We start from the raw sequence: 14,954 nt of genomic DNA, 5'->3' as shown, positions 1-14,954 counted from the left end.
CCTGTGGGGTATGGGGGGTTATGGAGAGTCTGGGGGGTTATGGGGGGGTCTGTGGTGTGTGGGGTTATGGGGTCTATGGGGGGAGTCTGGGGGGTTATGTGGTTATGAAGTTATGGTGGGGTCTGGGGGTGTGGGTGGTTATGGGGTCTATGGAGTCTGGGGGGTCTAGGGGGTTATGGGGTCTTTGGGTCTATGGGGTCTTTCTTTGCGGTCTTTGGAGCCTATGGCGTTATGGGATACATGGGGACTATGAGGTGTGTGGGGGTGCATGGGGGTCTATAGGGCATGGGGGGTTGCGGGGTCTATGGGGTATTTGGGTCTATGAGAGCTTGAGGTCTGATTGGTCTATAGAGCCCATATGGGGGCACATGGGGGGCTGTATGTGTGGGGTTGGAAGTCCCAGGGCCATATAGACCCTATAGGGGGATCCCAAGGCCATATACAACATCTATAGGGTCTTATAGATGAGGTTAGAAGTCCCAGGGTCATACAGTGCATCTATAGGGCCTTACAGATGGGGTCGGGGGTCCCAGGGCCATATAGACCCTATGGGGGGGTCCCAGGGCCACATACAGCATCTATAGGGTCATCTAGACCCCACGGGGGATCCCAGGGCCATATAACCCATAGTGCCCACTCCCTTGTCCCCCCCTCCCCCAGACCCATGCTGACCCCGAAGGTCAATACCAGAACCACGTGGAGCCTGAAGGTCCCTACGCCAACCCTGAGGGGCAGTATGGATCCCATACGGACCGGGAGCCGTACCAGGCTCACCTAGAGCGCGACAGGCCGTATGGGGGACGTATGGAACGGGACAGGCAGTATACAGAACATATGGACCGGGACGGGCAATATGGGGCGCATATGGACCGGGAGAGGCCTTATATGGACTGTGAGGCCCCATATGAAGCATTGGCCGAAAGGGAAGGAGCGTATGGAGGCCATCGGAAGGAGAGGGAGAGGGGGTATCCGGGACGTATGGACAGTCAGTACCAGCCCCATATGGACCAGGACGGTCAGTACCAGCCCCATATGGACCGCGAGACGCAGTTCCAGCCCCATATAGAGAGGGAGGCGCAGTATCAGCCCCATATGGACCGGGATGGGCAGTACCAAACCCGTATGGAGCGCGAGGGGCCCTATCAGCCCCATATGGACCGGGATGCGCCTTATCAGCCCCATATGGACCGGGACGGGCACTATCAGCCCCATACGGACCGCGAGGCGCCCTATCAGCCCCATATGGACCGGGACGCGCCGTTCCACGGCTGCTTGGAGCGGGATCTCCAGTTCCAGCCCCATATGGACCGCGATGGGCACTATCAGCCCCACATGGACCGGGAGGCACTCTATCAGCCCCACATGGACCGGGACGGTCCGTACGCAGCCCACACGGACCGGGAGGTGCCATTCCGGGGCCGGGAGGGGCCCTTCGGATCCCGTCCGGATCGGAACCGCTGCGGTGCCGCTCCCCGGGATTGGGATCGGGACTGGGGGCCTCTGAGCCGCAGCTCCAGCCCTGGGGGGGGCGGGCACAGCACCAGTGCCAGCACCAGCCCCGCCACCACCCTGCAGCGCAAGTAAGGCCATGTGCGACCCTGCCATCGCGATATCCTCCCCTCTATCACAAAAGCCCTCCCTGTATCGCAATAACCCTCCCTCCGTCACAATATCCCCTCCCGCTGTCATGGTATGCTACCCTCTGTTGTCATATCCCTCATGACATCCCTCCCTGTATTGCAATACTCCACCCTCTATCATGATGCTCTTCCCTATATTGCAATACCACACCCTCTGTCACAGTACCCCACCCTCTATCACGATAGCCCTCCCTCTGTTATGATATCCCCTCCCTCTGTCACAATATCCCCCCCACTATTGTGATACCCCACCCTCTATCATGATATTCTTCCTCACATTGTGATACCCTACCCTCTATTGCGATATCCCTCCCTCTATCGCGATACCCACCCTCTATCATTATACCCTTTCCTATATTGCAGTACCCCACTCTCCATTGCAATAGACTTCTTTATGTTGCGATACCCTTCCCTGTATCATGATACCCCACTCTCTGTCTTTATACCCTTCCATATATTGCAATATCTTTCCCTGTATCACAATACCCCACTCTTTATCACAATACCCTTCCCTATATCATGATACACCACTCCCTATTGCAATAACCTTCCCTATATTGTGATACTCTTTCCTCTGTCACGATATCCCTTCCCTCCGTTGTGATATCCCTCCATATATCATGACACCTCCTATATCACGGCGCCTCTACATCACAATATCCCACCCTATATTGCAATACCTCTCTCACTGTCACAATAGCCTTCCCTTTATTGCGATAACCTCTCCCCCCCCATATCCCAACACCCCTCCCTATAGCATGACCCTCCCGTATCACTATGCCTCACTCTATATCGCGATACCCCAACTTTTATTAGGACACCCTATAACACTGGTTATAGGGGTGTTGCCCCCTTGTCATGACGCCCCCTATATCGCGGCATTGCCCCTATATCATGATACCCCACCCACTATCATGATATTCCCCCTGTAACACAACATCTCCCTGCACAACACCCCCCCCCATAGTTGCGACACTGCCCTCATCGCGTGATGCCCCCTATACTGTGATGCTCTCTCTTATATCGTGACATCCCCCCATGTCGTGACATTCTGGGGAGGGAGGAGGTTATATTGGGGGAGGGGCCCTCACTGACCCTTCCCCTCCCCCCAAGGTCAGACCGGGACAGCTCGAGGACGGTGAGGTCAGTGCCCTCCCCATGTCCCCCTTCTGTGTGTCGCGATAGGGCTGACATGTCACGATAGTGCCTGCATGTCACAATAGCGCTGATGTGCCACCACAGTGTCTGCATGCTGCCATAGGGATGACCTATTGTGACAGGTCCACATGTCGTGACAGACTTGATGTGTTGTGACAGGGCCTGAAGTTGCGATAGGGTTGGTGTGCCATTATAGTACCTGTGTATTGCAATAGGGCTGACATATCAGGACAGGATCTGCATGTCGCGATATGGCTGATGTGTCACAATAGGAGCTATTGGGATAGGACCCTCATGTCACAATTGTGCCTGAGTGTTGCGATAGGGCTGATGTATTGCGACAGGGCCTACATGTTGCCATGGGGCTGACCTATTGCAACAGGTCCTGCATGTCACAATAGTATCTGTGTGTTGCGATAGGGCTGATGTATCATGATGGGATCTGCAAGTCATGGTAGGGCTCATGTGTCACAATGGGAGCTATCGTGATAGGACCTGCACGTTGCGATAGAGCTGACATGTCACGATAGTACCTGCATGTTGCAATAGAGCTGATGTATTGCAATGGGATCTTCATGTTGTGATAGGGCTGATGTGTCACAACAGGGCCTGCGTGCTGCCGTAGGGTTGACCTATTGCAGGAGGACCTGTACATTGTGACAGGACCTGTATATCATGATAAAACTCATCTATCACAATAAGACTTGTATATCATGACAGGACCTGTATATCACAACAGGGCTGACCAATCGCAATAGGACATGTATATCACAATAGGGCCAACCTATTGCTACAGGACCTCAATATTGCAACAGGGCCAACCTACCACGACAGGACCCATATGTCGTGACAGGGCCTGTATATCGTGATAGGACCTGTATATTGCAATATGGCTGACCTATCATGACAGGACCTGCATGTTTCGATAGGTGTGCAGTGGTTTGCAGTGGCTGTGAAGCGGTGCGTAATATTGTGCAGCTCTTTGCAATTGTTTGCAATGCTTTTGCAGTGTGTTGCTGTGTGGTTGCTGCTGCCTTCCCCCCCCCCGTTTGTCCTTCTGTCCTCATGTCCGGTGCTGGGAAGTGGATGGGAGAAGGGGGAGGGGAGGGGGGAGGAAGAGGTGGGGGGGGCACAGGAAGGGCGTAATGCTGAGTGGGGGAGGGGGAGAAAGGGGGGGGGGACAGACAGAAACACCCAGAAAGAGGAATTGGTGCCATTTGGGGACATGGAGGGCGTGATGTGAGTGGGGGGCACTGCCTGGGGGGGGGGGTGGTGCAAAGGACCCATAGGAACCCCCTCCCTCCCCGCCCTCCCCCTCAATCCACCTCCTATTGTCCCCTAATGTCACCTCACCCTCAGCCCCGTGACCCCTCTGCGACCCCCACGTGACCTCCTATGACCTCTGTCCCCATGTCTGTCCCCATGTCTGTCCCCATGTCCCTCTGTCCCCATGTCCCCATAGCCTGATGTCCCCACATCTTTCTGTCCCTCTGTCCCCATGTCTGTCCCCCTGTCCCTATGCTGTCCCCATGTCCTTCTGTCCCCCTGTCCACATATCCCTATAACATCCCCATATCCCCATAATATCCCCATATCCATCCCTCTGTCCCCCTGTCCCTATGGTGTCCTCATGTCCCCTTGTCCCCATGTCAGTCCCCATGTCCCTGCCACGTCCTTCTGGTTTCTCCATGTCTGTCCCTCTGTTCTCACAGTGCTCCAGTGGCCCATAGGAGTCTATAGGGACCTATAGGGACCCCAGGGCACCGTAGGAGCCTATAGGGATCTATAGGAACCCCAGAGCCCCATAGGAGGCTATAGGGATCTATATGGACCCATAGAGGTCCCATAGGGCCTCCAGTGACCCACAGGAGCCTATAGGGACCCGTAGGGGCTCCAGTGACCCATAGAAACCTAAAGGAACCTGTATGGACCTCTAGAGCCCCATAGGAGTTTATAGGGACTTATAGGGACCCCAGGGCCCCTTAGGAGCCTATAGTGCCCAGTATGTAGCACTGGGATCTTATAGCATCCATATGTTCCTCCCCCCCCCCTACTCCCCCCTCCATCCCAGCGTTGTTTTCACGCCTTTGGGGGCGGTTTCCATGGCAACGCCTCCTCCGGGGTTATTTTTAGGAGGTTGGGGGGGAGGTTGGGGGGGGGGGGGGGGGTTGGGAGGGCGTGGCCTTCTCTGTGGCCTCACCCCCTTCTTATCCCTCCCGCCCGTTTCCATGGCAACAGCGGCCCCCGGCATCCCTCGGTCCACCCCCCCCCAGCCCATGTTTCCATGGCGACCGCCATCCCTCGAAATGGGTAGGGGAGGGGGGGAGGAGGAGGGGCTAGGATGGAGATCGTTCTGCGCGTGCGCCCACCCCATAGAACCAAGAGGTCCCTCCCCCAATCCCCAAAATCAATTAAAAAGTAGATTTGGAAGGGGGGGCTGGGGGGGGCTCCAATCCATCACCCCCTCCTCCATCAACCCCTTCCCACCCTTTATTCCAACCCCTCTGCTTTTGTACCCCTTCCCACTTCGTGCCCCCCCACCCCAACATCTCCCCCCCCCCTCCCCCCCCATATCATATCGTCTCCCTCCCTCCCCCCACATTTCCCATCCCAAACCCCCAAGGAGCCCCATATCGTTCCCCCCCCCCTTCCCCCCTCTCCATCCATCCAACCAAAGGCTCCTCCCCCCCCCCCCCCCCCCTTCGCAGCCATCGGCTCGGATGCGACAGCGGAGCTAACCCCCCCCACCCCCACCCCCGATCCTTCCCCAAAATATCAAACCAAAACGACCCCCCCTCCCCAAAAAATAAAAATTAAAAAAACAAAAACAAAAAAAAAAGAACGAACCTTCGATTTTATTAAATTACCCGAAAACAACAAACAGATAAACAAACAACAAAAACCAAATCCGTTCAATTCCACCCCAAAATGTGGTGCCTGCAATGCACCGCCGACCGGCGGAGGGGGCCGCTCCGGCAGCGACTGCTGCACGGGTGAGTCGGGGCCCCCCGGACCCCATCCGACCCCCCCCCCATCCCACCCCAACCCCTCACATCCCACCCCAAATCCCCATTTTTCACCCCAAAATCCGTTTTTTCCACCCCCAGATCCCCATTTCTGAACCTAAAATCCCTTATTCTGTCCTCAAATCCCCATTTCTCATCCCAAAACCCCTATCCTAAATTCCCCATATCCCACCCCAAATCCCCATTTCTCACCCCTGAAATCCCCATTTCTCACCCCTGAAATCCCATTTCTGACCCTAAAATCCGCTTATTGTGCCCCCAAATCCCCATTTCTCACCCCAAAATCCCCTTTTTCTACCCCCAAACCCTCATTTCTTACCTAAAATCCCCACCTTTCCCAGAACCTCCTTATTCCTCTCAAAAATCCCCTTATTTCCCCCGTCCCTCACATCCCACCCTAAAATCCCCATCTTTCACACCAAAATCCCCACATTCCACCCCAAACCCTCAGTCTGACCCCAAAATCCACATTTCTTAACCTAAAATCCCCTTTATTCCACCCCCCAAATCCTCATTTCCTGCCCCCAAATCCCCAAATCTCACCCCCAAACTCCTCCATCTGTCTGTCTGTCCCCATTTCTGTCTGTCCCACTGGCCTCATATCCCTTCATATTTGGATTTTGGGGGTCTTTGGGTGGATTTTGGCGGGTTTTGGGGGTCTTTGAATGGATTTTGGGGGTTTTAGGGTGATTCTGGGGGTCTTTGGGGTCTCTGGGTGGATTTTTGGGGTCTGGTGGTCCCAGAATGGATTTTGGGGGTCTCTAGGGTGATTCTGGGGGTCTTTGGGTGGATTTTGGGCGGTCTTTGGGGTCTTTGGGTGGTTTTGGGGGATCTCTGGCTGGATTTTGGGGGGTCCCTGGCAGTCCCTGAGTGGATTTGGGGGTCTCTGGGTGAATTCTGGGGGGTCTTTGGGTCTCTGGTTGGATTTTTGGGGGTCCCTGGTGGTCCCTAAATGGATTGTGGGGGTCTCTAGGGTGATTCTGGGGGGTCTTCGGGGTCTTTTGGTGGATTTTGAGGGTCTTTGGGGTCTTAGGGTGGATTTTTGAGGTCCTTGGTGGCCCCTGTGTGGATTTTGGGGGTGTCTGGGTGGATTTGGGGGCGTCTTTGGTGTCTCCGGGTAGATTCTGGTTGTCTATCGGGGGGTCTCTGGGGGATTCTGGGCGTCTCTGAGGAGACATAAGGGTCTGTGGGGGCCTATGGGGGGTTCTGAGGGTCTCAAGGGTCTCTGGAGGGATTTTGGGGAGTCCCTGGGGGGGGGCTCTGGGGGTCTGGGGGCATCTGCCAGCATTGCTGACCCCCCCCATGGCTCCCCCCCATAGTGTGGATGGCGAAGTGCCGGGCAGCGACGTTGGAGTTCCTGTTCCCGACAGTCCCAGCCGTCCCCCCCCATACCGTGGTTTACCTCAGCCCACTCCTCAGAATGCTGGGGGGGGTCCCAGTGGGGTCCTGGTGGGGGTGGGGGGTCTCCGGCTGTGGCCTGGCCTCGGCTGCCCCCCCAACCCGCCAGCGTAGCGCTGCGCAAGCAGGAGGAGGAGGAGGAGAGCAAGAGGCCGAAGGCTCTGAGCGACAGCTACGAGCTCTCCACCGATCTACAGGATAAGAAGGTACGGGGTGGGGGGTTGCTGGCGGTCCTCGGTCCCCTATGGTGGTCATCGGCCCCATATGGTGGTCATCGATCCCATATGTGGTAATTGGCCCCATATGGTGGTCCTCAGTCCCATATGGTGGTCAATGACCCCGTATGATGGTCATCACCCAATGATCCCATCCAAAGTCCCCACGACCCCACCCATGACCCCCCCTACATCCCACTGACCCCACTCAAGACCCAACGACCCCATCCATCACCCAGTCATCCCACCGACAGCCCAAAGCCCCCACCCTACAGCCTCTGACCCCACATCCCCCATCACCCCATCACCCCACCCATGACCCCACTTATGACCCAATGACCCCCCCCTGCTTCCCACTGACCCCACCCATGACCCAACGATCCTATCCACCCACCCAACGGCCCTATCGAGAGCCCAAAATCCCCCACTCCCCACCCTGCAACCTCCCTCCCCGTCAACCCTAATCCCTCTCCCCCCCCCCCCACACCCTCATCTCCCCCCCCCAGGTGGAGATGCTGGAGCGCAAATATGGCGGCTATTTCCGCACGCGCCGCGCCGCCCGCACCATCCAGGCCGCCTTCCGGCGTTACCGCATGGCTCAGAAATTCGAGCGGCTGCGCAGCGAGGGTGGCAGGGCCCGACGTTTGGCCCTGCCGGGTTTACGCCTCCAATTCTCATTCGAAGAATACGACCGTGGCCCCCCAGCCCCTGGACCCCCCGGACCCCCTCCGCCGCCTCCCCCTTATTTCCAAGGGAAACCCGCCTCGCTGGACGAGGGGGTTTTGGGGGGCCGCGGAGGGCGCCTCGTTACGGGGGTCTTGTAGGGCTGGGTTGGATGGGGGGGGGCCCGGTGATGGTGGAGGTGGAGGGGGGAGCGGGGGGGTAGGGGGGGCCGGGACCCCCCCAACCAGGCAGCATTCGGCGTCGGCGGATTTTGGGCCAGGAGGGGCGGATCTGGAAGAAGCATTCGCTCAGCAGGTGGGGATCATGGGGGGGGGAGGGGGGGAGTTGGGGCAGTGGGGGAGTGGGGTGTTGGGGGCAGTGGGGGTTGTGAGAAATTGAGGGGCATTGGGGGTCATTGGGAAATTGAGGGTCATGGGGACGTTGGGGGATGTTGGGGGTCACTGGGATCATTGGGGGTCATGGGATCGTTGGGGATCATTGGGGATCATTTGGGGATCGTGGGGACGTTGGGGGACATTGGGGGTCATGGGGTCATTGGGGGTCATGGGGGGTCATGGGGATCATTGGGGATCATTTGGGGATCGTGGGGACATTGGGTGACATTGGGGTCATGAGGATGTTGAGGGTCACGGGGTCACTAGGAGTTACAGGAACATTGGGTGACAACTGGGGGTTGTGGGGCTGTTAAGGGACATTGAGGTCATGGGGTCATAAGGTCAATGGAGTCACAAGGTCATGGGGATATTGGGGACATTGAGGGACATTGGGGGTCTCGGGGTCATGGGGATATGGAGGGACAGTGGGGGTCATTGGGGGGTCATTGGGGATCATGGGCTCATTGGGATCATTGGGGGACAGTGGGGGTCACGGGGCCATGGGATCACGTCGGGGCGTGGGGGGAGGGGGGTCGTGGGCTCACGTGTTTCACAGGGGCGATGGGTGGGGGGGGGGATGTCAGGGGTCACCAAGGGGGTTCACATGGCTAACGGGACTGGGGGGGGGTTCTCCCTTCCTCAGGTGAAGTCCTTGGCCGCCTCCATCGACGAAGCCCTGGGGGGGAGCCGGGGGGGTCCACAGAGCTCCACTCCCCCCACGGCCGCTGACAGCGCTGCCACCTCCGCCAGTGACGTCACCCTTTACCTGGACGAGGGGCTCCCTGGCTCCCCCCGCTCCCCCGAACGCCCCCCCAGCCCCGAACCCCCCCCGGAAAGTGGTGGACCCCCGCCTCCCCCCGCCCCACCACCTCCACCTCCTTCCCAGTCCAACCCCGGTAGTTGGGTCGGGGGGGGGGGGACACCCCAAGAAGAGCTGCCGCCGCGGCGCGTCCCCCCCTGTTTGGAATGCCGGGGTCGGGGGGGTCACGGGGGGGGTCACCCCCCTTTGCTGACTGTCGAGCCCCCCAGCGACAGCTCGGCCGACCTCAGCGACCGCTCCGACCGCGGTTCCGTCAATCGGGTTGGGGGGGGTCCCTATGAATCTGATGGCGCCGGGGGGGGCACTTTACCCCGCAGCGGACCCCCGCCCCCACCCCCACCTCCCCCCCCGCCACCTCCCCCCCCCGCCGCCCCTGAGGAAGGTTCGGAGGGGGACAACGAGAGTTTGGGGAGCAGCTCCAACTCCAACGAGACCCTCAATTGTTCTTCGGGCTCCTCGTCCCACGACAGCCTGAGGAGACCCCCCCCACCCCCCCCACCTCCTCCCGCCGCCCCCCCGCAACCTCCCAGTGCCTCCGGCCCCCCTGGAAAAGCCACGTACCAACGGGAGCCACGGCAGAGTTGGGACTCACCGGCGCTCAACAACGACGTGGTGCAGCGCAGGCAGTACCGCATCGGCCTCAACCTCTTCAATAAGTGAGCGGGGGGGTGGGGGGTCGGGGAGGGTCTGGGGGGAGGCTATGTGGGGCATCTCAGGGTTGTCCTGGAGGGGAGGGGGTGGTGGGTTTGGTGGCTTTGTGGTAGTGGTGGGAGATATAGGATCACCTAGAACGCCACCATGGCAAAGACCCGGTGTTCTAGGTGAGCCCAGAGTAAAGATGTGGTCGTGTTCTAGGTGCTCTTATAGAATGGACGTTGAGGTGTTCTAGGTAACCCTGTGGTCTAGACATGGGGATATTCTAGGTGATCCAAAAGCAAGGGCGTGGTGACATTCTAGGTGATCCTACAGCAAAGATATAGTGATGTTCTAGATGTCCCTATAGTAAAAAGATGGTGATACTATAAACGATCCTATAGTAAAAATATGATCACATGCTAGGTGACCCTATAGTCTGGACACAGAGATGTTCTAGGTGAGCCTACAGGGAGGACGTGATGTTGTTCTAGGTGATTCTATAGCAAGGAGAAGGAGATCTATATAGCAATAGCAAGATGTTCTAGGTGATCCTATCACGAGGGCGTGGGGATGTTCGAGGCGACCCTGTGGGGAAGGGAGGCTGCTGTTCTAGGCCACCCTACAGCCAGAACAAAGTGACTCCATAGTTTTTGATGACTCCATAACCACAGCTGGGAAATGTTCTGGGTCACCCTACAAGGTGACAGTGCAGGTGACCCTATAACCAGTAGGTGATGTTCTAGGTGATCCTACAGCCAGGAGCTGATGTTCCAGAGGATGCGGTGCCACCAAATGTCCCGAAGACATTTGTGGGGTGACTGTGGGGTTCTCCCATAAGTCGGGATGACCCCCAGACCCCCTCCCCATTCTCAGGAAACCTGAAAAGGGGATCCAGTACCTGATCGAGAGGGGCTTCCTGTCCGACACCCCGGTGGGGGTGGCCCATTTCATCCTGGAGAGGAAAGGGCTGAGCCGGCAGATGATCGGCGAGTTCCTCGGCAATCGCCAGAAGCAGTTCAACCGCGATGTCCTCGAGTAAGGGGGCGTCAAGGGGGGCTGAACCCGACGGGATTTGTGGGGATGTGGCACCATTGTGTGTGTGTGGGGGGGTGTTTCCTCGGGATCGGGGCTGTCTCCGTGCAGCAGGGGTTGTCCCGTAGCTGCGTGGTGGACGAGATGGATTTCTCCGGGATGGAGCTGGACGAGGCTCTGCGTAAGTTCCAGTCCCACATCCGGGTGCAGGGGGAGGCCCAGAAAGTCGAGCGCCTGATCGAGGCCTTCAGGTGAGGGGGAATGGGAATGGGGGGCGGTCATGGTGGGGGGGTGGGGGGGGTATCTGCGTGACCCTATGGGTTGGTTGGGAGATATTAGGGGTGGTGGCCCATGTTGTTTGGGGTGATGTTCTAGGTGAGCCTCTGGGTCAAGGGGGGGTGTTCTAGGTGACTGTGGATTAAGAGGCAGATACTGGGGGTGGTAACGCACAAGTGACGTTCTAGGTGACCCTACAGATCGAGAGGGGGATGTTCTAGGTGACCCAATAAGTCCAGAAGAGGGAAAACATTAGGATTAATGTTCTGTATGAAATAAAGAGGTGTTCTAGGTGACCCTACAGATTGAGAGGGAAATGTTCTAGGTGACCCAATAAGTTCACAGTGACAAAAATGTTAGGGTTAATGTTCCATATGTGATAAAGAGACATTTTAGGTAACCCTACAGGCCCAAGGGGGACAACATTAGGGTTAAAGTTCTGTATGCAGTAAGGAGATGTTCTAGTGACCCTATAGGCCCAGAGGGGAAGACATTGGTGTTGACATTCCCTACACAATACAGAGACGTTCTAGGTGACCCTATAGACTGGGAGGGGCACCCCACAACGGTCCCAGCGTGGGGTGCCCCTACCCCAGTCGCGTGGGGCTGTCCGTGGGGCACTCTGACCCCATAGGCCGTGGGGATTGTCCGCCCCGCAGCCAGCGCTATTGCGTGTGTAACGCGGCCCTGCTGCGCCAGTTCCGCAACCCGGACACCATCTTCATCCTGGCCTTCGCCATCATCCTCCTCAACACCGACATGTACAGCCCCAGCGTGAAGGCAGAGCGCAAGATGAAGCTGGAGGACTTCATCAAGAACCTCCGAGGTGGGGTGGGGGATTGATGTGAGGGGAGTGGGTTGGTTTCCTCTCCCTCTTTCCTTGCAGCATCCAGAACCCGACGGGTTCTAGAGCGAGGCACCGGGTGTCGTGCAGGGGTGGACAATGGGGAGGACATCCCACGGGAGATGCTGGTGGGCATCTACCAGCGGATCCAGAGCCGGGAGCTGCGCACCAACGACGACCACGTCTCCCAGGTTCAGGCTGTCGAGAGGATGATTGTCGGCAAGAAGCCGGTGGGTGGCCCCGGGGGAGAGGGGATGGGGTCCTTGGGGGGCATTTGGAGTCACGTTGCTGATGGGGGGCTTTGCAGTCCTTGGAAGGGATTTGGGGTCACCCAGGGGGCATCCGGGGGTGTTTGAGGTTATTGGAGGGACCTTTAGGGTCATCACCCCATAGGTGTACTGTGGGTGATCAGTGGGGGATGGTCTAAGTGATCCTATTAGAATGTGGAATGGGACCCTATGGGGGGTGTTTTTTGTGCCCCTATGGGTTGTGTTCCAGGTGACTCAGTGGAGAATGTTCCAGGTGACCCTATGGGGGATGTTCTAAATGACTCTACGGGGAATGTTCTACACAACCAATGGGGAATGTTCTAGATGACCCCAAGAGGGATGCTTTCGGTGACCCTATATGGATCACATTCTATGTATCCCAATAGGGAATATTCTAGGTGACCTCTTGGGGGGTGTTCAAAATGGACCTATGGGTGACATTCTAGGTGACACATTGAGGATGTTCAAGATGATCCTATGGAGGATGTTCTAGGTGACTCTACTGGGGGGTGTTCTAGACGACCCTATGGGGGATGTTCTAGGTGACTCTACAGGGGAATGTTCTACATGACCAATGAGGAATGTTCTAGGTGACCTTATGGGGGGAACCATTCTAGGTGCTGTCCCTGCCCCACCGCCGCCTGGTGTGCTGCTGCCAACTCTATGAAGTCCCCGACCCCAACCGCCCCCAGCGTTTGGGGCTGCACCAACGCGAGGTCTTCCTCTTCAACGACCTCCTGGTGGTGAGAGCCGGACATTGGGGACATCCCCAAGGTGGGGACCACCCATCAGGTGACCCCAAATCTGGTGACATCATGACGCCCCCTGGCAGGTGACAAAGATCTTCCAGAAGAAGAAGATCCTGGTGACCTACAGCTTCCGTCAGAGCTTCCCCCTTGTCGAGATGCACATGCAGCTCTTCCAGAATGCCTGTGAGCCCCCCGGGACCCCCATGAGATGTTCCTGTGTCACACGGGGTCCCCAGAGGGACGTTTCTCCTGTCCCTACATCCCAGAGGGGTCCAACGCTGGGTGCCACTCTGTCCCGTGGTGTTCTCTGTGGGGTGTCCTGTAGTTCTGTGGGGTTTCCTATAGGGAGTCCCATACTCCCATGGCCCTTGGTGTCCACAACGGGAGGTCCCATAGTGTCCCCAGTGTGGGCCCCATTGTTGTCCCCAGTGGAATGTCCCATGTTCTCCAATGGGATGACATTTGGAGACCCAGTGGGATGTCCCATGATGTCCCTGATGGGATGTCCTTTGGTGCCCCATATCATCCCGAATATGGCGTCCCATGCTGTCCCAAATGGAATGTCCCTTGATGTCCCCAATGGGACGTCCCTTGGTGCCCCATGCTGTCCCCAGTGGGACGCCCCATGGTGCCTCATAGTGTCCCAAACAAGACGTCCTATAATGTCCCCAATGGCATTCCTTCTCAACCCTCTGCATCCCCAATGGAACATCCCTTGTTCTCCCCCCCCAAATTCCCCCACACCCTCTGACCCCTCTCCCTTTAACCCCTCCCCCCCCACCCCCAGATTACCAGTTTGGGATCAAGCTGCTGTCAGCGGCTCCGGGGGGGGAGCGGAAGGTGCTGATCGTCTTCAACGCGCCCAGCCCTCAGGACAGGCTGCGCTTCGCCAGCGACCTGCGGGAGTCCGTGGCTGAGGTGCAGGAGATGGAGAAGTACCGAGTGGAGGGTGAGCGATGGGAGGGCACTGGGAGGGGACTGGAAGCTAAGGGGAGACAATGGGAGGCACTGGGAGGTGCTGGGAGGCAATGGGAGACACTGGGAGGCACTGGGAGGTGCTGGGAGGCCATGAGAGGCAATGAGACAGTACTGGGAGGCAATGGGAGAATACAGGGAGGCAATGGGAGGCACTGGGAGGTAATAGGAGAGTACTGGGAGGTACTGGGATGTACTGGAAGGCACTGGGAAAGCACTGGGAGAGCACTGGGAGCACTGGGAGGCAATGGGAGGGCACTGGGAGGGCACTGGGAGGAATGGGTGGCACTGGGAGAACACTGGAAGCACTGGGAGGCAATGGGAGAGCACTGGGAGCACTGGGATGGGGCTTGGGGGTCAATGGGGGGCACTGGGGGTTCTTGAGTGGGGACTGGGGGTCACTGGGATGTACTGGGAGCACTGGGATGGGACCTAATGACACTGGGGGGCACTTGGGGCTCTTGGGTGGGGACTGGGAGGCACTGGGATGGGGGTTGTGGGGTACTGGGATGTACTGGGAGCACTGGGATGGGGACTGGAGGGCGGTGGGGGGCACTTGGGGCTCTTGGATGGGATCTAGGGGGCACTGGGATGTACTGGGAGCACTGGGATGGGACTTAATGACACTGGGGGGCACCGGGGTGACCTTCACCCCCCCCCCACCCTCCCCCCCAGCCGAACTGGAGAAGCAGAAGGGGGTGGCGGGGGCACGGGGTGGGGGTCCCCCCCGCGAGGCTCTGAATGGGCTGAGCCGCAGCAGCGTGGAGGAGAACTTCGGGGAGGGGCTGAAACGCAGCGCCCTGAGCAGCTCACTGAGGGACCTGTCGGATGGGGGTGAGCTGGGGGCCGGGGGGGGGG

At 58.1% G+C, this 14,954-nt stretch overlaps 1 protein-coding gene across 1 annotated transcript; it reads left to right on the top strand.

The window, feature by feature from the left end:
- Positions 1–1,242: 1,242 nt before the first annotated feature.
- LOC306957683 (IQ motif and SEC7 domain-containing protein 2-like) lies at positions 1,243–14,930 on the top strand (the record flags this gene model as incomplete). The annotated part of the gene is given in 16 exon segments (XM_079551156.1): positions 1,243–1,580; positions 2,754–2,783; positions 7,144–7,249; positions 7,252–7,428; positions 7,944–8,217; positions 8,220–8,252; positions 8,255–8,415; positions 9,139–9,971; positions 10,825–10,986; positions 11,112–11,234; positions 11,919–12,085; positions 12,194–12,333; positions 12,990–13,115; positions 13,205–13,304; positions 13,909–14,070; positions 14,772–14,930. Coding segments are annotated over 16 exon segments (3,091 nt in total), but the record flags the coding sequence as incomplete, so codon positions are not given.
- Between the last annotated feature and the right edge of the window lie 24 nt (positions 14,931–14,954).

This window comes from Tetrao urogallus (assembly GCF_951394365.1).
Source record: "Tetrao urogallus genome assembly, contig: scaffold_279, whole genome shotgun sequence".
NCBI classification, from domain to species: domain Eukaryota; kingdom Metazoa; phylum Chordata; class Aves; order Galliformes; family Phasianidae; genus Tetrao; species Tetrao urogallus.
This window is presented reverse-complemented; position numbering and strand designations above follow the sequence as displayed.